The sequence below is a fragment of the Dasypus novemcinctus genome, chromosome 13 (assembly GCF_030445035.2).
Source record: "Dasypus novemcinctus isolate mDasNov1 chromosome 13, mDasNov1.1.hap2, whole genome shotgun sequence".
Taxonomy (NCBI): Eukaryota; Metazoa; Chordata; class Mammalia; order Cingulata; family Dasypodidae; genus Dasypus; species Dasypus novemcinctus.
The window spans coordinates 55142803-55165999 of record NC_080685.1 but is presented as its reverse complement, the minus strand read 5'-3'; the positions used below and the strand labels follow the sequence as shown (position 1 = coordinate 55165999).

Sequence of the window (23197 nt, the reverse complement as noted above, 5' to 3'; positions counted from 1 at the left end):
ACACTTTAGGCCTAATGGCTGTTCAGTGCCTCTGTCTAACACTTTTGACAACTTTATCTTTTCCTCTTCTCAATTCTGCTAGCTCCCAGTCTTCTTTCTGCCTCACTGATTCTCAGTTCTCCCTCTCTAGCTTCAAAGAATCTTGCCTTCCTGAATCGCCCAGTCAAGACCGGTTGCTCCCCATTTTGGGGGGTCTGACATAATCAATTATAGGTCTGCCCTCCCCTAGCCTGTGAGCACTTTTCAGACTCAGTTCTGGCCTTATTCATTCTTGTTTACCTAGCATGTGGTTCAGTGCCTATACCCTGACCTAGTGGAGGCTCAATAAATGGTAAGTGAATGAATAAGTGAAGGAATGAATGAACAGATAGAAACAACTACTTTACTTCTTTCATAATGCTGCCCAGAATGTACAGCAATTATTTGTATGAAGAGGAACATCAGCAAATGCTGAGTCACCTCTTGAATGATGACTCACTATGTGACTAACTTTTATACTCTTTGACTTTTTCTTTGACCAGGTAGCTGGACTTCTAATCCAGAAATAAACCGTAATTATTGGTCTGGATATCCCAATTGGGTTGCCATAGCAATGTTTCAACTTCAAAATGCTCTGAGATGTTGAGTTCCAGTTACCATATTGTATATTTGGGCAGAATCACTTTTCTTCATCACTCACTTATGATTCATAGTGAGAATTGGTATTTTTTGGTTTGCCCACTGAACTTTATTTCCTGTATGTTATCTTTTTTAAAAACATCCAAAGAGCATGATTGCTTTAAGGCCAGTATGTTATCTTTTTTAAAAACATCCAAAGAGCATGATTGCTTTAAGGCCAGTAGTTAGGATGGAAAGGAGAATATGCTATTATTTTTTGGATATAAACTTGGCATAGAGATATCCTTTCTGAGTCGTGGGCTGTATAATGAGAGCAGAAAGAGATTTGATGATTCCCAAAGCAACTCGATTCCATGTATTTGAGGGCAGAAGAATGGAATTTATGTACTTGTTTATGACACAAGGAATTGAAGCTAAGAGATATTTAGGGCATATTTGCTTAGAATCCAAAATAAGGTGTTGCCTCACTCTTCTGTATATTTGGCCTCATCAAGTCATGGCCTAAGACAGGAAAGAAAAGGAGCCAGGCTAAGGTAGCCAGTCCCAAAGGAACAATAAAAAGTGCAAACAGAGGAAAGCAGGAGGTGAAGAAGGACAAAAGTATTGCTGGTGACAGACAAATGGTTGGATTTATTTCAGCTGCCAAAAGTGATTTCCACTTTCCAGTGCTGCCTTTGTCATTCCTGTACTCCAACCAATCAGCGCATCAGAGCTCTAGAGGGTTTCCCTCCCTGTACATCCCCCATCATTATCCCTGAGGTCTTGGAGAGAAGACACAGCTAACGGAAGTTGAAGGAATGAGCAGCTAATGATGGCATCTGGTCTATCACAGACTCAACCCCACCACATCATCTACCTGATTATCATAGAAAGGATCAAGAAGAGAGTCTTTCACAGTAACTGAAAGTTGAGGAAGGGCTAAAGGAAGAGGAATAAATGTCAGGTACTGAAGCTGGAAGTCTGACAAGCAGGACAAGCACACAGTCAATCTCAGAAGAAACTCCTTCTTGTGCAACCACTGGGAAGTGATTCTCCTTATTCCACCCTTACCCCAGACAAATGGATGACTCCAAAGTCCAAGATCTAATGCTGTGAATAAGATACCAGACCTTGAACATAATGAGTTACAGGTAGATGGCAATGCCCAAGCACCCATCTGGGCCCAGACTGAGAGCTGGTAAACAGGAGAAAGTTCATGGCATTATTCCCCCACATATATGTTACTTAGGACCTATCCAGGGGGAAAATAATGGAAAGTAATGCAGTTTGAGGCAAAGCTAGGTTGAGGGAAGAAAAGTACATCACAGGATATCCCTGTGAAGCTAGAGGAGGGAGGTTGTTAGAGCACTCATCTCAACCAGAATGGGCTCTCTGTGGTTTCAGAGGCTTCAACATCAACATCCCCTGTGTCTTTTCTCATTGTGCAAGAAAGCTATAGGACAATTTCTCAAAGATTGCAGAAGTTCTATCAGACATAAGCAATGGCCAAGCCCTACTCATTAGTAATGCCACAGAAGCCCTCTTCATTTTAGGTGGTCAAATATATAAAATTGAAACTTTTACATTGCTTGGTATTATAAAATGGTACAGTCACTTTGGAAAATAGTTTGGCAGATCCTCAAATGATTAAACATAGAATTATCATATAACCTAGTAATTCCATCCACAGGTATCTAATCAAGAGAAATGAAATATTCCCACACCAAAACATTTACACTAATACTCATGCAGTGTTATTCATGATAGCCAAAAAGGAGAAACAAACCACATGTCCATCAGCTGATGAATAGATGGCATATCTACGGAATATTTTTCAGGAATAAAAGAGAATGAAGTATTGCTACATGCTACAACATGGATGAACCTCAAGTAAAGGAAGCCAGATGGAAAAGACATTATACACATATATACATTGTATGATTCCACCATAAGAAATGTCTCAAATAGGAAAAAACTGTAGAGATAGGAAACAGATTAATGGTTGCCTAGGGCTTTGGTGGAGGGGAGGGGAGAGGAGAGAAGGCACATGGAGACTGACTGGGTATGGGGTTTCTTTTGGGAATAGAAAAATTTCTGAAATTAGATTGGGAAGATAGTTGCTAGATTTAGCACTCTGTAAATGTACTAAAAATATTAATTGTACATTATAAATAGGTGAGACAATTATACTTCAGTGAAGCTATCTAGAGAAAAGAGAAAAAATAAATATAAAAACTGTCTAGAGTGCTCAAACCAACAAGCTAGCATGACTGGATACTGCAGGAAATCTCTGGGCAGTTTTGCTTTGACTTGAACAATACAGATTTTCTATCCCTTAATGCTGCCACAGTCTCTCTCTTAGTATGCTTCTGGATAGCATAGAACTGGAAAACAAAGCAAAACAAGTCTGTGGGAGAAGGAGAGCATGCAGGAAGAATCCTCTATACAAAGGGTTGACAAACAATAGTCCACAAGTCAAATTTGGCCTGCCACATCTTTTGGTAAATGAAGTTAGTTGGAACACAACCATGTCAATTTGTATAAGTGTTGTCTATGGTTGCTTTCATGCTATAATGACAGAGCTGAGTAGTTGTAACAGAGTCTATATGGGCTGCAAAGCTCAAACTACTTTCTCTCTGATCCTTTATAGAACAGCCAACCCCTATTCTAGCTTCATGAGCCTATAGCCTTGCTACTTAAATCATGGCCCACACACTAGCAGTGTTATCATCATCTAGGAACCTGTTAAAAATGCAGAAACTCAGCATGCCCCAGACTACTGAATCAGAATCTATACTTGGAATAGTCTGGTTTCTCCAAGAGACAGATGCCAAGATAGGTTTAGACATATATGGGTTTTATTAGGGAAGAAAAATAGGTTAGGAGCCTGATGAGGATGGAAAAGCCATCAGACAATGAGGCAAATGATCCTGAGGGAAGGAGAGCGAGAAGAAAGTTTGGGCAGAAATGCCCTAGACTGCTGTGCAATCAAGTCAAATCCAGCTATTAGAGGAATCTTTCATCTCCTAGGAACTGATCTACATTTATTCCTGCCACACTCAGGCACCAGCTGGGAGTCCAAGGAATGCATGGCCTTAGTAAAATGCAGTGATAATTAGAGGTCCTATGATCCCAGCAGCTGGGGTCCTTGGTCAAGGAAACACCCTGTAGTTAGAGGTCTATGAGGCACATCCTCATGGTATCCACTGTTAGGTGTAGTTTCATTACTACCATGACAGTTCAAGAAGTGTCCCTGGTGATCTCCCTGTACATTAAAGTCTGAGAAACAATGCTCTAGATATTTTAGACTTTGCAGGCCATAAGTTCTCTGAAGCAACTACTCAACTCTGCCATTTAGGATGGAATATGTGATAGAATGGGTGTGTCTGTGTTCTAATAATTTTATTTTCACAAACAGGCTTTGATTTCAAGCTAGATGTGGCTCTTAGGCCATTGTTTGGTGACTCCTGCTTTAGATTTGCAGGGTTTAGACTTTTTTAAAAGTAATAATTAAGCCTTTTCTCCATATGAAACAGATAAGAGAGAATCTGTTCCTCTTGAAGGTAGAAGGGAGGTGAGCCCTGCTCTGTGACAGCTCCCCTCCAAAGCCCCTAAGACACCTCCATAGGCAGCAAAAACAAAACTGAGGGACAGTGCCCTGGTTTGGCACAAAGACCCATTACATTCAGCAGTTATCATCAACCAACCTCCACTCTTGCAGTCAGTCACAATGGGATAAAAATCTACTTCCCCAAGATCCAGGGTGGACAGAGGTCAATGTTAATCAGGGATTAGCCTACCTTGCAGGCCAGCCATTGTTCCAACCTGCTACAGACAGAGAATGGAGGAGAATAAAAAAACAGTATACTTCCTCAGAACTGTGGAGGACAGCTAAAGAGCTGCACTGGTTGGGCAGGTCAAGAAAGCACAGCTTTGGGTTGTTGTGGAAGAAGCTCCAGGAGCCCTTCCTGGCCCCTCCCTCATTCCCCCTCCAGAGCAATTTGGAGGTGGAAAGGGCCCCCATTGTGGGTCCCTGGTCTTGTTCTGTCTGGAAAAGACTGACTTGGAAAAGTCCTTTCTGACATGCCCCACCTCTGAGAATTTGTCCCCTAGGCAAATGCAACTTGAGACAATGAAAGTAGTGTAAGAAACAATTGAGGTAGATAGATGGGAACAAAGGCTTACCTGATTTAATCCTGGAAATGCCTGGAGAAGAAGAAGGTCTTGTCTCCTGGAAATTAGAGGGGTGATTCAAAATCCTGTAAAATGGGAACTCCTAAGCCACTAGCAAGCACAAGCCTAGGATAAGACAGAGGCCCAGGAGAGACAGGGAGGATAATACACTTTGCATTTATCTTGGCAGACCTTCCTGATGGGAGAGCTGGCATTCAAGAAAATATTTGTCATATCACCAGCTGGATACAAGATTTTATAAAACAGACATTTCAGGGAATAAATCCCAGAGTTAACATTTTAAAATATTAAAAAGTACAATGTACAACAAAAGAGTACAAGGCAAACAAAGAGATAGGAAATGATGGCTCTTCCAAAGGAAGAGGATAAAATTCCAAAAAGCACCAACAAAGAAGACCAGACTATGAACATACCAGATAACAACTTTTAAAAATTGACCTTCAATATGCTCAAAGAAATGAAGAGAAAAAACTAAAGTATATCAGGAAACTAATGAACGAACAATATGAGGGTATCAGCTGTGGGCAGTCAGGCATACAGTTTGGCTGTTTCGCTTCAAACTGTTCTGCTGATTCCAGCCTCCAGCCTTTCTCTCAGCCTCTTGGGATTACTCTGTCTTTTTGTGGCCAGTAAGTTATCCTGGAGGCGTCTCTCACATTGCAGGGTAAAAAATGGCAGCTCTCTTTCTCTGCCCCCTCCTCCATTTATATATGACTCCATAAGAAGGATTTTTCTGGGTCTGGTAATCTAATAAAAATGATCTAATCAAAAGGTCCCTTAAATGAATCTAGCCCAAAGGTCCCACATACAATAGGTTTACATGCACAGGAATGGGTTAGTTTAAGAAGATAATTTTCTGGTGTCCACAAAAGACTCAAACCAGTACAGCAGTCCCAATTAGACTGTCAATTTCTCATCAGAATCCACTGCACAAGTAGGTAGTGGATTGAAATACTTAAAGTGCTGAAAGAAAATAGTTGCCAACAAGAATTTTTTATCCGGTGAGGCTTCCTTTCAAAAATGAGGAAAAATGAAGACATTTTTGGATAAGCAAAAGCTGAGGGAGTTCTTTGCCACTAGACCTGCCCAATAAGCAGTTCTAAAGGGAGTTCTTCAGACTGAAAGAAAAGGACACTAGACAGGTTCAAAGTGGCATAAAGAAATAAAGATGGACAACCAACAAGACAATGGTAGAGTACGGAGCTCCTAGAGTCAGCTTGTGCTACAAGTCAGTTAGTAATAATGCAGAGCTATCTATAGCATCTATTTGGGAGTGCCAGGAGACCAGAACAGCATCCTGAAACATCCTTGAAAGAATAGGAGGAGGAAACTACCCATCTGCAGAGGGAATTCATAAGTAGAGCACTCCACACCACACAGGTCAGTGCCCATCCTCCATGGGTGCAACAATCCACCCAAGAGCTATTCTGTGGCTGGAATGGGAAGCTCCATTCCCCAAAAATGGGGAAGGAAGAGACATTTGGGCACCAACCTCAGCTACTGATTAGTTAATTTGGCGGCTAAAGCATAATCCTAAAATGAACTAAAGTTTGAAACTGTCCAAGTTGGAAAGAGGCCAGGAGCTGCCATTTTAACCCTGTTCCCAACATGAAGGGAAGCAGGGAGGACTGAAAATCACGTGCTGGTAGGGGTCGGCTTCTTTCCACCCAGATTATACTGCAGCCCTAGCTTAAGCTTCATTTCCAATCTCTGGCAGAGAGGAAGCTGGCAGAACCTGCACCAGCCTCTCCAGATAACTGCAGGTACATTTCAGTTGGCACAGACTGAATAATCAAAAGTCTACCAGGGCAACTCTTGTCATTTTGGATCCACATGGCATAGATTGCTGCCCGTGCCTCCAGCTCCACCCCACCCCAGGCAGGGGAGGGAGGGATGTGAAGCTTCATCAGTCTCTTTGCGCATCTACAGTTTAGGCCTGCATGGTTTGGATTATTACACATGGCTTTGGCTCATTCCCTACCCCTGGCAAAGGAAAAAGATGGGAGAAATTTCTTCAGTCCCTGGGGCAATGCAGGCAGCTTGAGCCTCTATGGCTTGTAGGACCAACTACATCCCAGCTCCTACTACACAACCAGGTAGAAAGGGCAAGAAAGCCATAAACTAAAGAGAGAAACTGCACCCAGTATAAATACATCTAGTAAGCCACATGACAAAACATCAACAAAAAATTATAATCCATACCAAGAACCAGGAAGATATGCCCCGGTTAAAGGTACAAGAAAAGCCTCCAGATGACATAAAGGAGTTGACACAACTAATCACAGATGTTCAAACAAATTTTCTTAATATATTCAATGAGATGGCTAAAGAGATTAAGGATATTAAGAAGATATTGCATAAACACCAAGAAGAATTTGAAAGCATACATAGAAAAATAGCAGATCTTATGGGAATGAAAGGAACAATAAATGAAATAAAAAATACACTGGAATCACATAACAACAGATATAAGAAGGCAAAATAAAGAATTAGTAAGCTTGAAGAAATGGCCTCTGGAAGTGAATATACAAAAGAACAGATGAAGAAAAGAATGGAAAAAATTGAACAAGGTCTCAGAGAACTAAATAACAGCAAGAGATATGCAAACATATGTGCCAAGGGTGTCTCAGAAGGAGAAGAGAAGGGAAAATGGGTAGAAGGAATATCTGAAGAAATAGTGGTAGAAAATTTCTCAACCCTGTTGAAGGACATAGATATCAGAGGCCAAGAAGCACAACATACTCCCATCCACATAAATCCAAAGAGACCAATTTGGAGAAACATACTAATCAGGATGTCAAATGCCAAAGACAAAGAGAGAATTCTGAGAGCAGCAAGAGAAAAGCAATGCATAACATATAAGATATGATTAAGTGTCTATTTCTCACCAGAAATCATGGAAGCAAGAAGGTAGTGGTATGATATATTTAAGATACCACAAGAGAAAACCTGCCATCCAAGAATCTTATATCTGGCAAGACTATCTTTCAAAAATAAGGGTGAGATTAGAATATTCAGAGATAAACAGAAAGTGAGAGAGTTTATATAAAAAAGACTGGCTTTGCAGGAAATACTAAAGGGAAATGTTACAGCCTGAAAATAAAATACAAAAGAGAGGCTTGGGAGAGAGCCTAGAAATGAAGATTATATCCGTAAAAATAACTAAAAGCATTGAAAGAGTGGTGAAAATAAAATATGACAGATAAAACCCAAAGGACAAAATGGGTGAAATAAAAACTGCTTTTACAGTAATAACATTGAATGTTAATGGGTTAAACTCCCCAATAAAAAGACAGAATGGCAGAATGGATAAGAAAATATGAACCACCTAAATTCTGTCAGGAAGAGAGTCTCCTTAGACCCATGGAGACCAATAGATTGAAAGTGAAAGGTTGGAAAAAGATATTCCACACATGCAGTAACAAAAACCCAAATCCAGAGTAGCTATACTTGTATCAGATGAAATAAACTTTAAAAGACACTAGTAATGTACAATCTGAGGAGGAAGTCAGGGAAAAAAATTCCACTTTACAATAGTGACTAAAAGAATCAAATATTTAGGAATAAAGTTAACCAATGATGTAAAGCACTTTTATTCAGAAAACTAAAATCCATTGTTAAAAGAAATTTTAAAAGACCTAAATAATTGGAAGGATATCCCATGCTCATGGATTAGAAGACTAAATATAGTTAAGATATCAATTCTACTCAAATTGATATATAGATTCAATGCAATCCCAGTAAAAATTTCATGAGCATTTTTTAAATAAATGGAAAACCTGATTATCAATTTGACTTAGAAGGGAAAGGGGCCCCAAAGAGCCAGAAACATCTTAAAAAGGAAAAGCAAATTTGGAGGACTCTCACTTCCAGATTTTAAATCATATTACCTATCTACAGTGGTAAAACAGCATGGTACTGGCATAAAGATAGACATATAGACCAGTGGAACTGAATTGGTGATTCAGAAACAGACCCTTACATCTGTGGTCATGTGATTTTTGACATGACCATATCAAAACCACCAAGCTCAGGCAGAACAGTCCATTCAACAAGTGGTGCTTGGAGAATCAATACCCATAGCCAAAGGAAACAAAGAGGACCCTATCTCCTACTTATACAAAAATTAACACAAAAAGTATTTTAAAAAATTAAATATAAAAGCAAGAACCATAAAGGTTCTAGAAGAAAATGTAGGAAAATATCTTTAAGATCTGGTAGTTGATAGGTGGTGGATTCTTAAAGGAGGTAAGTGGAGGGCTGAAATGGACTACTGATGCTTAATGTATGTAGAAGTTTTAATTAACTTGACTGAAAAAGTGTGGAAATGTATAGAGTTGATGGTAACACATTATAGTGAGCAACAGCTGGTTTATAAAAGGGAATGCGGCTGAAAAGAGTAGTCTAGGTATGTAAATGCTACTTGAAAGTAAGCTGGAGAATAATCTAGGGACTGAATAACAAAGCAAAGCCAAAGGTAGATGAGAATTGTGGCTGACAGTACAGATGCAAGAGTGTCCTTTGTGAGCTAGAGCAGATGTGCGTCACTTTTGGATGGTGGTGGGAGTGTAGAGAAGCATGAGAAAAATGCAACTAGAGTAACCTATGGACTGTGGTGAAAAGCAGTACTATAATATTCATGCATCTATGGTAAAGATGTACTATGTTGATAATAGGGGAATATGGAAATAATTCCAGTGTACACTATGGACCATGGTTGGTGGTAATAGTCTGATATTATCTCACAATCTGTAACAAATGTTTCACCACGATGTGATGTGTTGATAGAGAGCTATTGTATGGGAATTCTGCACATGTGTATGATTGTTTTTAAGTCCACAACTTAGATGATAAAAATATATTTAAAAAATAATAGGGTGGTTTGGGGAAAAATACACCAAGTTTAAAATATGGACTATAGTTAGTAGTAAGATTTTGACAATATTCTTTCATAATTTGTGACAAATATCTCACAACAATTTAAGGTGTTGGTGGTAGCTGATGTATATGACTCCTGTGTGATATTATGCATGTTTGCTTTGTTAAGTTCACAACTTTTACTATACACTTACTGTTTATGTATGTTCATGTATAAATGATATTTTTAAAAAACTATTAGGGTAGGCTGGGGGGAAATACACCAAATATAAGATACTTTGGTTAGTAGTAATATTTGAGGATGCTCTCTCGTCATCAGTTAAAAACGTTTCACAACAATGCAAGATTTTGGTGGTGGGGTGAGGTATGAGAATGCTGTATCATGTTTTGTATGTTTGTTTTGTAAGCTCATAAGTATTACTATTTATGTATTGTTTATGTATGTTTATGTATGAGTGATATACTTCAATAAATTTGGGGAAAAAAGAAATAAAGACATTTGGAAAGGTAACCATTTGGGTAATTACAAATTTCAATACTATTTTATTTTTAGTATGTAACTCCACTTCTTACATCCTAAAATACAATTGCACACAAAGTAAAGATAAATTTATGCTTTGGGACAATGTAACAAAGGTATAATTTGTAATAAGCATAAAAATGGTGTGGGGATGGAGGGGTACACAAACAGTATTTATATACTACTGAAGTTAAGTTAGTATCGGATCAAATATGATGATTATATATTTAGAATGTTAAATTTTAAACCCGTGGTAACCACAAAAACAATATATCGAGACAGAAATGAAAAGGGTCTCAATGTGCTACAAATAAAAATAAATAAACAAACATGAAAGTAGGCATTGATGAAGAGAAAAAAATGTTTAATCCAAAAGGTTAAAAAGATAAGGATGCCCAATGTCACTATTTCATTCAGCATTATATTGGCATTCTAGCCAGAGTACTTGAGCAAGAGAAAGAAATAACAGGAATCCATATTGAAAAGGAAGAAGCAAAACATTCCTTATCTGCAGATGACATAATCCTATATACAGAAAATCCTGAAAAATCCACAGCAAACTTACTAGAGCTAATAAATGAATTCAGCAAATTGGTGGTATTCAAGATCAATGTGCAAAAGTCAGTAATATTTCTATGTACTAGCAATGAAAAATCAGAAGAATAAATCAAGAAAAAAATTCCATTTACAATAGCAACTAAAAGGATCACATATTTAGGAATAAATCTAATCAAGTATGTAACAAACTTGTGCACAGAAAACTACAAAACTTTGCTAAAAGAAAACCTAAATAAATGGAAGGGCATTCCATGTTCATGGATTGGAAGACAAAATATTGGTAAGATGTTAATCCTACCCAAAGCAATTTACAGATTCAATACAATGCCAATCAAAATTTCAACAACTTTCTTTGCAGAAATGGAAAAGTCAATCATCAAATTTAAATAAAAGAGTAAGGAGCTCTGAATAGCCAAAGCCATCTTGAAAAAAGAATGAAGCTCAAGAACTCACACTTTTCTAATCTTAAATCTTATTACAAAACTACAGTTATCAAAACAGCATGGTACTGGTGAAGGACAGACATATTGACCAATGGAATTAAATTGAGAGCTCATAAATCTACCCTCACATTTATAGTCAATGGAATTTTGACAAGGGGCAAAGACAACTCATTTGAGAAAGAATAGTTTCTTCAACAATGATGCTGGGAAAACTGGATCCCAATTTGCAAATAAAGAGGGAAAAAGAACCCCTACCTCACACCATATACAAAAATCAATTCAAAATGGACCAAAACCTCAATGTAAGAGCTGGAACTATCAAACGCCTATAAGAGAAGGTAGGGAAACATCTCCAAGACCTTGTGCTAGGCAATGGTTTCTTAGACTTTACATCCAAAGCCCAAGCAACAACAACAAATAGAATAGATGAATGTGAACTAAATAAATAAAAACTTTTGTTCTATGAAGGACAAAATAGACACAAAATTTCTTCAATCCATCAAACTAAAAACATTTGTGTTTCAAAGTACTTCATCATGAAAGTAAAATGGCAGACCACACAATGGGAGAAACTATTTGGAAACCATATATTAGATAAGGATCTAATATTCAGACTATAAAAAGAAATTTTTCAACTTAACGACAAAAATACAAAGAACTCAATTTTTTTTAAAGGCAAAAAACTTGAAAAGACATCTCTCCAGAAGAAGATACATTTGTATATTAAGAAGATATGCAAAAGGCCAAAAAGCACATGAAAAGATGCTGAACATCATTAGCCATCAGAGAACTGCAAATCAAAGCCACAGTAAAATACCATTTCACACCCATTAGAAAGGCTGCTATTTTTGAGACATTGGAATTGTCCTGCATGACATTGCAATGACAGATGCAGGTCATTATACGTTTTGTCAAAACCTATAAAATTCTGTGGGACAAGTGTACATTATAACGTAAACTATAGTCCTTGGTTAGTACACTGCTTCAGTATGTGTTCATCAGTTGCATCAAATGTACCACACTAATGAATGGAGTTAAGGTGGGAAAGTGTGGGAGGAGAAGGACTGGGGCATATGGGAATCCATATAGTGTTGATGTAACATTCATGTAATCTAAACCTTCTTTTAAAACAATGTTTTAAAAATTTCTTCAATCCATTTATATATATATGCTCACTGGCAAAAATAAGAGACCCAGTGAGTTTAAAGGTGCAACTTTTTAAGAGTTAAGAATGGTCTCAAATATCTGATAGGGCATGATAGCATTCTAAATTGTTGTTGCTATATTTGACTTTTCTTAAGGAAATTGTATACTGTCACATTTGCAAATGACATGCCAAGATAAGTATGATTCATTCCATTTATTTAAATAAAATTATATGTATCTTAAAAAAAAGAATGACTATTTAAAAAACAGAAAATTGTAAATGTTGGAGGATGTAGGGAAATACGGACATTGATTCATTGCTCATGGGAATATAAAATGATGCAGCTACTGTGGAAGACAGTTTGACAGCTCCTCAGAAAGTTTAGATTACCCTATGACCTGGCAATCCCACTACTAGGTATATACCCCCAAAGAATTGAAAGCAGGGGTTCAAAAAGTTATTTGTACACTAATGTTCATGGCAGCCTTCTACACAATTGCCAAAAGATGAAAGCAACCCAAGTGTCCATCAACTGAATAATGGATTAAAAAAATGTGGTATATACACACAACGGAATATTATCCAACCCTAAAAAAGAATGAAGTTCTGATACATGTTACAACATGGATGAACCTTGAAAACATCATGTTGAGTGAAATAAGTCAGACACAAAAGGACAACTATTGTATGATCTTACTGATATGAAATAATTAGAATAAGAAACTCATTGAGTCAGAATCCAGAATATCGGTTACCAGGGGACAGGGAGTGGGTAGGGAATAGGCAGCTAAGTTTTAAAATATATGGAGATTCTATTTGGGATGGAAAATTGTAGTAATGGATGCTGGGTGACAATAGCAGAATATTGTGACTATAATTAGTCATACTGAATTACGTATCTGAATGTGTTTAAAGGGGGAAATTTTAGGTTGTATATATGGTAATAGAACAAAAGCAATTTTTTAAAGTTCATGAAACTACACAAAGCAAACAGTAAACTTTTAGTTAAATCTTGGACTACAGTTAATACTAGTACAGTTATAAAAATGTGCTTCATCAATTGCAGCAAATGTTCCACACCAATGCAAGGTTTTTTTCAGCAATTCTGTATTTTATACATGATTGTTTTGTAAATCTACACACACATACATACACGCGCCACAGGCAAGTCCTGCGGTGAATACTTAACAACTCCGCAAGACATGATCTCATTTTTCAATTTGAGGAGAACAAGGATCCAAAAAGTTCAATGAAACTGCTGAAGATCACAGCACTGATAAGTTTTAGAGATGGGATCTAATTGCATGTCTGCCTGCTCCCAAGTTCTTGCTCTCTGTGTTTTGCATCACTGGGATACGCACTAAAACTTGGATCCTTGGAAGGGAAAACTAGTCTTGAAGTCAGGGACGGTTTCTTAGACATCTTTGTACTCCCCACAGTGCCTTGCCATCGGCAAGGCACTCAATAAATATTTGTTGAATGAAGAAACCTGGGCTCAGGCTCCAATTTTGCCATGGACTTAGTGACTCGGTCTCCTGCAATTTGGAGCTGCAGGTGGTTACTCAGCTGGGCAACTTCAGGGAACATGTGAAATCAATTACGGGTGAGGAGGAACCTATTAAAATGTTCTCCTTTGTGTGTATTGGAGTTGAAGGAAAGGAAAGGAAGTTGAGAAGGAAGGGAAAGGAAAGGGTGACTTAAGGTTTGAGTACTAGAACTTAAAGATTTCATACCAATATGGGACAGAATTTGTCTACCACTCAGTTCCAATGGCCCATTTATATGGTCTCCTGACCTCAGTCTGTTCCTAGGTGGCCAAATATCCCTTCAGTGCCAGGCCCCGAGTAGCTATTGTTATGGTGGACCCGACAAGGGAGCAGTTGCACACAATCCTTTTCCTAGGCCTCAGTTGTCCTTTTCAGAGCTACAGGAAATAGGCAAGTTCAGAAGGTCTAATTTAAATGGACCTTCATTCTGCTCTTAAGAGTCAGACTTCCAGCACCCGAAGTCTGTGAGGCCTCCATTGTCCTTGACCCTAAATAAAAGTTTTCTAACAATCCACTCTGTAGTCCAGCTTCCTATTTTGGAATAAGGCAGGTGTCTGGGGCAGGGGGTGGACTCCAATTGATTTTGTTTTCTTTACTAATTCTTACAAGGGCAAGTGAGCCACAACCCAAAAATGCCACTTTAGCCCTTTACAGAGACCCTGCAAAAAAGACTTGCAGGAAGATGAACCTAAGGGATGCCTACCAACAAAACTGGGAAGAGATGATTAAATAAAGCCCAGAGGCCTGGGCAGTGACAGTCCTCCAAGATCAGAGACATTCTGCACTGCGTGGCTTCCAAGAATGCACCTACTTTCCTGTGCATGAAGCAACACTGCCACCTAGTGCCCTGTGTAGGTAAAATTCCCTAAGGCCTCACATCTGGGGGGGTTCAAATACAATGGCTGGTGTGACCAGATTGCTTGACCTCTGCTGAAGAAAAAAATCCTCCAAGTTTGTTAGACTGAGAACCAAGAAACTTGGTTTAAGTTAAGCACATAGTAGCTGAGGTTTGAGAGCTGTTGGAAAGAGCCCTGGATTATCCTCAGTGGAGCAGCAGAACTACCACAGTCCAGAAAATGTTTCTATTGTCATTATTCTGCACAGGTGAAGGCCAGCAATCCTAGGAGCAGGTAGTGACCAGCTGAAGAGCCAGGGGTAAGGTAAGAGAGGGAAAACTGGCTGATCTGCTGATGAAAGTGAGTAACTTGTTACAAATTAGAGAGTTTTATTCCTGAGCAGTCCTAGCTTGGCAACTCTTCTCAGCCCCGGGGTCCCTGGTGAAGGTTAAGGAGCAGAGTACAATGAATAGACAACATGCCTAAGCCCTCAGGAGCCCGAGGTCCTTAGTACTGAAGAATAAAGGCCTTGTCCTAACCCCCATCTTTCCCAGACTTTTACTCTAAATTTGCACTGAAGTTTCTGATGTGCATGAATCTAAAAAAGGTACAGGGTAGAAGGTGGAGGAAACAGACCTGGGTATTCCCCATCCTGGCGGTCTCCTTCCCTCATCCTTCCCGAGTGGGACCTAAAGGGGAAATGCCAGTATATCACAGAGGTAGCTCTGATTTGAAGAAACCTCAGAAGCCAGATGGTCTGCAAAAGATTTCTTGCCCAATTCCGCATGCTTGAGGAGGTTAAGAGGGTTCAGGTGGGCACTTTGGAGAAGGAGCTGAGTGGTTTATTGTATCAAGGGGGTGAAGGAGTTGGAGGGACTGGACAGGTGAGACATGCTGGGAGTGGGGGTGGCAAGGAATGCTGCCACTGGAAAGAAAGTCCTACATACAGAGGATGACACAGGAAGACACGGAACTAACAGGACAGGGGTCAGGTACCTGTACTGTTCTCTGTTCCCCCCCCCAGCTTTAGACTTTAATGACCCAGTGCAAGAGTTTCTTGGAGCCTCCCATATATATTCTTCTTGTGTTCTTCTCTAACTCTACACAGCCAGGGCACTGATTCCAGGTCCCTGTGTAGCTACTTCAAGAGGAGGGGTAAGGAGAGTCATGGGTCCCAGTCTAGATGGCAAGCACTCAGTTTCACTGGCAGATGGGTCCTAGGAAGCAAGATCAGGCAGCAAGAAAATGTCATCTGGGAAAAAAAACTACGAAGCTGCCAACTCTGATCAGATAATCGTCTCATTATTTCTGCCATTTGGCCCCAGAATAAGGATTTCCTTCTACTCTTTCTCTGTGTGCACACCACCCCCCACCTGTCTTACAGCACAGCCCCTTCTCTCTCCCTTGTCCTCATCCCCCCTCCCACCAAAAAATAAAATAAAGCAAAACCACAAGATTCTAGAGTGCTCAGTGTCTGAGAATCCCAGTTTCCCAAGGAGAAATCAGAGCCAAAGAGGGGGAGACAGAGTGTCCAGAAGGGATGTTCCAGCAACATCCCATGGAAAGAGGCTCCCTCATTTCAGATTTCTTTCCCCTTGATCTGAAACTTATTTGCAGGCATCCAGCAACCTGAGAAGCTTTTAATTTTAGGAGTCATCAACCAGTTCGAGGGCTCTGGCATTCTATTCTCTGCCTGTCTCTGACACACTTCTTATTGTCTCAGTTTCCTAAACAATGAAATGGATCTGGCAAACATCAAAGAGTGCTGTGGATGATCCAAAAATTAATAAGATTAAAATGGTCCTGTCATGTGCCTACCTTTGTGTTAGGTTCTGTCCTAAGGGATCCACAAGGATAATGAGACATTAAATAATGAAGTAAGTCTAATTCACCACCCCCCATCCCCTGCCAAGTGAGACTATGGGAGACAGTTTCCTAATCCCACTCTTCTCTTCACCCTTCTGGATGACTCTTTGTGAAAGCCAAGATCTGAGTATCATTGAAAATAAATATGGGTAGTGTTCCCAGACAGGTGCCTTCGATTCAAACCAGAGTCACACAAGGTTTCATTTTCAGGTCCCTCCTACAACAACCCAGGAAAGAACCCAGGATCCTGGCTTGTGAGTGCCCACCTTTTCCCGTAGACCGCCCCAACCCCTTCCTATGTTGGACATACGGTTTTTGGGACAGAGTGAAGGGGTCAAAGGAGAGTGTACCAGTCGGGACCTGACACCTGTGTACCTGGGGGCCTTAGACCAGCCCAGGCATAAATGATTCCCCAGGTCCTCAGACTCTCATCTGTGTTCCAAGCTGCCTGGGTCTCTAATTCCAGATTATAAGAAATGGAGCCTGACACCCCTTCCCCATTCACAAAGAACCAAAGAAAGCTTCCCCTTTAAAGAGGACTAAGAGGGCTGAGCTAACTGTAAGCACAACATATAGAGCTACATAAGACCAATATAAGGGACAAATGCTGTTCTGGCTATAGTACCATTATTGCCAGTGGTGTCAGGAATCTGGCTGTGCAGATGAATAAAGTTCCTTACTCCCTCTCCCTGGCCAGCCCTTCCTGACTTTCCCGCTCTGTCCCTTCTCCCTCCTTTCTCCCTACAGTTTAACCCAATCAGAAATGGAGCCAGCCATACCATGAAGGCCACAGAAAGCCCAGGAGGGGGTTATTACCTGCGATGATGGCTGGGTTGTTCTGTCCTCCCTCCGGTTTAACCCAGGCTTCCACTGTGAACGCCTCCCGGGGAATCTCAGCCAGCACTTCTGGACGCAGCAGCAGTCGCTCCCGCCTCCCCGAGAAGTACAAGACAGGCAATCCTCCTTGGGGGCTAAAAGTCTCTCCTTCCCAGTAAGGGTCACCGCCACCGTTTTGGATGCTGTCCTCCAAAGGATGGTTTTTGGTCTCATGCATAGGGGAATGCTTAGGCCAAGACTGGAAATGCTGAGGAGAGATATCAGAGTCTTCCCTTATGTCCTTTGCATGGCTCTTCACCACTTGCCGGGGATGCCTGGTCTTGGTCCAGCCCTTCCTTTGGATGTCTAGTTTGGGATCCTTCAGGTGGTTGAAGGTGGTGATGGTGGTGGCAGGAGTGGCTGTACTTTCCCAAGTCCCAGCTTCACCTAGAGACTCCTTGGATTCTCGATTGCCAAGATAAGTGTCATCATCTCCCAGCAGCTCAGATTGCCCAATAGGACCATCCCCTACCCATGGGGCAGCTGGCTGCTCAACCTCACTCCCAGCTACACTTTGGGTCAAGTCTTGGAGAACATGGCTCACGGCATTTTCCTTGATGTCTGGCTTTCCATGTTCTGCATAGTGGGTTCCCTGTTCCCCGCCAGGGTAGGGCCTTAAGTAGTTCCCAGACCTGCTGGGGTAGACCCCAAAGAGGTGATTCTGTGGAGCAGCTCTGGGTCTCCGAACCTTGGCCCCCAGCCAACAGCGTTCTCCTTCCGATAGCACCTGATTCAGGTATCCCCTCTGAGCTAAATATTTCTTATGTGTCCAGCCCAGCTCAGAGTTGGTGGCACTGAATGCCCAACCAGCCAGAAGCACCAGATTTAGTCTCAGAATCATTAAGCACATCATACCTTCCCCAGTTCTTTGTACAGAGCCGGAAGTCCACTTCTACACTGCAAAGAAGGGGAGAAGAGAAAGAGACAGCTAGCACTAGCAAGTAGATTTGCAGTCTTCAATGAATCTATTTTGTTCAGGGACCAAACTTTCTCAAGCAGTCCCAAAAGAGCATGTCTTCTACCTGACCTGGATATTCTTCTGCCAATGTGGCTTCTGTGCCTTGTCCACTACATGCACTTTCCCTCAAGCCTCTTTTCTTCTACCTCTCTCTTCTTGCTCTATTTTAGACCCTTGCAGAATGAAGTTAATTTCTCTTGGTTCTTCTGAATTTCCTCCCACAGAACTCAGGTTTCTCCTCCTTCTCCTCCTCCTCCACCTCCTCTTCCTCCTCCCCCTCCCCTTCCTCCTCCCCCTCGTCTTCTTCTTCTTCTGCTTCTTCTTCTTCTGCTTCTCCTGCTTCTTCTGCTTCTTCCTCTGCTTCTGCTTCTGCTTTTTCTTCTTCAGCGGCCCCTCCCTTCACTGATACTATAAGAGGTACACATGGATTCAAGTCAAATTCTCTCATTCACACATTCACTTGCAAACACACAGCCCTAGCTACCTAAAGTCATTAAAAATAATTTTATTCTCTAATTTTCATTTCTTTATCATTCTTCCCTCTCTAGGGATTACCTTCTCTTTGTATTTCTTAACCCAAAATATGTTTACTTAAAACAAATTGCTAGAGGAACTTTTATAGAGGGAGACACACAAGATGATGCTTCATATCTAAAAATGCAAAAATAATCCAGGGGCACAAAAATCCAAGCTTGTACTTAACTTTCACTCTCCACTGTCCTCCTCAGCCAGATCCCCATCCAGCTTCCAGACTGCTTGTGCAGGTTAGAATTGAGGGCAGCTCGGGTCTTACAGTTGTTGACTGTTGAAGGTTTTTTATCCCCTTCCAATTTGTTGGTATGTTGCAAGTCTTCATGAAGTTACCCTTTGGGGTGCCAGTCTGATGTACTAACAACCTTATGGGCCTGAGAGCCCTTGACTTCACCTTCTGGGAGCTCTGTGGGTCCCTGGGAAGACTGGAAAGAGAGCGAGAAGAGCATGTACTTCAGGTCACCTTCTCCTTTTCTCTCCCTTTCTCTCTGCCTGAAATTATCCTCCTGTTTGTTTCACTTAAAGACAATGATGATGTCAAAGCTAATAAGTTCAGTGCATCACTCCACCTACTCCCTGTCCCCTCCTTCCTCCCGAAAGCTCCCCACCTCACTGAGGCATTGGCAAGGGAGCCAGGACAGACACTACTCTTGGTTTCCCCAGTAAACATCTTGGGCTTTCTCTTTCAGCAGCCGCAGCCTACACAATCAATAGCAAACAATCAATACTGTTTTGGAGCACTCTTTTCTTGCATAATCTTTCTCTCTCTCTCTCTCTCTCTCTGTCCCTCTCTCTCTTACACACACACTGTCACAAATGTGTTATAAGCAGACCTGCCTACTGCCTAATAAATCCAAACTAGCCTTTTAGGGACCACTGGTATCTCTTTGGTTTGTTTGATCAAAAAAAAACCCTTTACTTTTTTTTCTTTTTTCAGTCATTTGGAATTTTAAAAGAATGATAGCCTGAATTCACTTATGTTGAACATTGGGAGAAAGGAGAAATCAATTATCCCGCTTTGAGAAGTATTGAATGGAAATGACATGAATTCATACTACACAGATTTTCTCTTTCTCTCTAAAGTTACTCAAGCTGAAGTTACTAAAAGTCACCATATGTTGAGTGAGCAAATAAACAAATGAGATGCTCAAAATAAGTAATTTAGAAAAATGAACAACTAGACCCAAGCAGCTATTTGTTCGATTGATTTGAAATGAATGGATAGGATGGGGATGCAAATAATGTGATTTTAACCTCCATAATAATTTTAGCCTGGATATAGGCTATCAAAAATATTCTGCCCTTAAACACACGTGAATGTACATACACACACACACACAGACATGAACATACACAGGGAATGGTCTGAATTTTCAACACAGGTGAGGATGTTTGACCACACGTAGGTAGAAAACAGGTAGAGAAATACATGGGGTCCTTGATTCAGTAATAAGAAAAATCACTTATGCTTTAAAAATCATTGCTTGCGTTGCCCACATATAAAACATACAGCCCACATACTTTGGAATAAGGTCATATTACCTCTTCTGCTTTGGTTTTCCTCACTGTCTTCTCAACTCCTCCACCCCAGGTAATAACTGACTTATTTGCATTAGGAATGCTGTGTCCTGGACACCCCATCTCCAGCATGCCCTATTTCCCTATGCAACCATCCTCTGGAGCCTCAAAAGCAAGCTCCTAAAAAAAGATATCAATTCAGGCACGTGGATACTACTGAACAGATATTCCTATATCTTGGACTTTTGCTTTATCATTTCCCAAAATCCTTTCAATTTTCTGACTCAGTCATTTTTTTTGTTTTTTGTTTTTGTTTTTGTTTTTGTTTTTTGTTTTTTTTTTCTTTCCTGAGGCAGCTCAAGAACAGAGCTTGGGGCTGTGGGGTGGGGGTAGAGAAAACCAGAAAAGCAGAGAAAAAAGAGAGGAAGAGGGAAAGAAAGAGAAATTGAAAGAGAGAAAGAGAAAAGAGAGAGAAGAAGAAAAGAAAGAAAGAGAGAGAGAAAAGAAGGAAGAAAGAAAGGAAGGAAGGAAGCTAGGAAAGAAGAAGGAGAGTCACTTAGTTCAGACACTCAGGTAAGAAAAGAAGTAAACTTCCCCTCCCTATACCACCCCCACAACCCTCAGAAAAAGGTTTCATACCATTCATTTCAGGAAGGAGGGATAACAGAGTAAAGAAGAATTCCGCCGTGCTTTTCTCCCACTTTTAATGTGTAAATGATCTTGCATCCCCTATAGGTCTCTCCTGGCTCTCTGCTGCTAGTAATCCATTCATAAGGTTTCAAGAAGCTACACAAAACTCAAGCTTCCAGTTTAGTTTCTCTCTCCCCCCCTTCATTCCTTTGCTCACCACTCTCCTTCAGCTCTTGGCAGTCCAAAGTTAAAAAAAAAATGTTGAACCATTTCTGTGTTTTCCTCCTGTTGTAACTTTTGCTGTGACATCATAACCCTGCCCACCAACACCCCACCTCTCCCTTTCCTTTCCATCCCACCCCTCATCAGCCCCATACCCCAAAAACACCCCCCTCCCACAGAGAAGAAGGGTTCCCATAAGTTTCAATGTGTGGAAAACACAAAGCTACTAGAAGGTGCCCCCTCCCTCCCCTCCACCCCCTCCTCCCCCCTCCCCCCTCCTTTACCCACCGCTCAGCCACGGCTCTCTCAAGGCTTTTAACAATGATCCCATCTGTTTGACATGTGCGGAAAGGTGGGCTGGATTCAAATAATCTGTCAAGTGAATCAGATCAAAAACACAGCAACCCCATCCTCAATTCCATCACACATACACACACACACACACACACACCAAAACAAGCATAAGTGTGAGAGGAGAAAAACTTGTACAGCACCCACCCTTGATGCCAGAGAGAAAGACACCAAACATGCCAAAAGAAACCCAAAATTACATATATTTGTACATATATATATACTGTTGCTTGTTTGTTTATAACAAGTACCCACATCCCCAAGTTCTCTGCCCCTCTCCCCCAAGCCCTGCAAATTCTGCAAGTGCACAGATTTGAAAGCTGGTAGAATCTGTTTTGAAATCTCCAACGAGAGGGTTTTTCCCCCTTTTTCTCACTCCAAAGCACTATCTGTGGCGATCAGACTAGAGCAGGGTTGCCAGCAAATGCAGGAGGCCCCTTCTAGGGTACAGGCTTTCAAACCAGCGGAGCTAGAGGGAATGGATTTAAGGACACACAGCAGGAGCTGGCTGAATTTATTTTATTTTGACGGGGGTAATTGGGGGAGGAATATCATTTCTGAAATGCCCAAGGAATGAAGGAAGAGGATATGGATTTCTTAAACAGTTTTTGCAAGAGGAACGGTGTCTTGTTCTACAGGTAAATCTATAAGGCAAGAAATTAGAGCTTCCGGATAAACAAGGACCAAGAGGGAGAGGGAAAGAAGGAAAGGGAAAAGGAGAGGGAGAGGAGATGGGGAGATGGGAAAGTGGAAAGAAGAAAGAAAGGACAGATGGGGCGAGGCGGAAAGAGAGGAAAAGAAGTAGAAGTGAGGAAAGAGAAGGGAAACGGGAAGGAGGGGATAAGAGTGGGAGGGAGAAGAGGAAAGGCGTAAAATAGAAGGGGGAGGGGCGGGGGGATTAAGGAATAAGAGTCTGAGAAGAGAAAGGACTGAAAAAGGGAAGCAGGGAAAAGAGGAGAGAAAAATGAAACGCGGACATAAAAGGGGAAAGAGATGGTGAGGCGCGTAAGATGTGGAGACCGTGCAGCCATTTGATCCACATTGTTAAAGCTAAAGAAATTTCAGGGGCAGGTGGGGAGAGAAATTATTACCTGGGGGCAGAGGCTAGGTTTTCTGTACAAAAAGCAAAAGACACACAGCAGAGCAGCACACGAGTCATTTCTGGTGGCCAAACACACTTCAACTCTCAGCTTGCAGGACTTCAAAGTTGTCTCTTTAAGGGGATCCCTCTTGCCTCCACTTACTCCCCCTCCCCCCCCCCATACTCTTCCTTCAACCTCCACCTCCACCTTCTTCCTTTCACCTTTCTGTTCCCAGTATACCTTCCCCTGGAGAATTCAAGATTAAAATTCACACACCCATCCCTAAAATACCACCCTTAGTAGCCTCTTTCTTTGCTACTATCAAATAGACTATCCAAAGAGGGTCTTGGATCCTTTCATCTAAAGACTGGGCTGTGTGTGCACTCATTTCAACCCAAATTATACAATGCCTTCTTTAAAGCACAGGCCTCCAGGGCTGTTTT

At 41.0% G+C, this 23197-nt stretch overlaps 1 protein-coding gene across 1 annotated transcript in view; it reads right to left on the bottom strand.

Annotated features, from left to right (window-relative positions):
• Positions 1 to 18315, bottom strand: part of PAPPA2 (pappalysin 2) — a 331690-nt gene extending 313375 nt beyond the window's left edge. The window contains exon 1 of the mRNA XM_058310161.1: positions 17403 to 18315. Within this exon, the coding sequence (XP_058166144.1) occupies positions 17403 to 18315 (913 nt within the window). The remainder of the gene's footprint in view (positions 1 to 17402) is intronic.
• Between the last annotated feature and the right edge of the window lie 4882 nt (positions 18316 to 23197).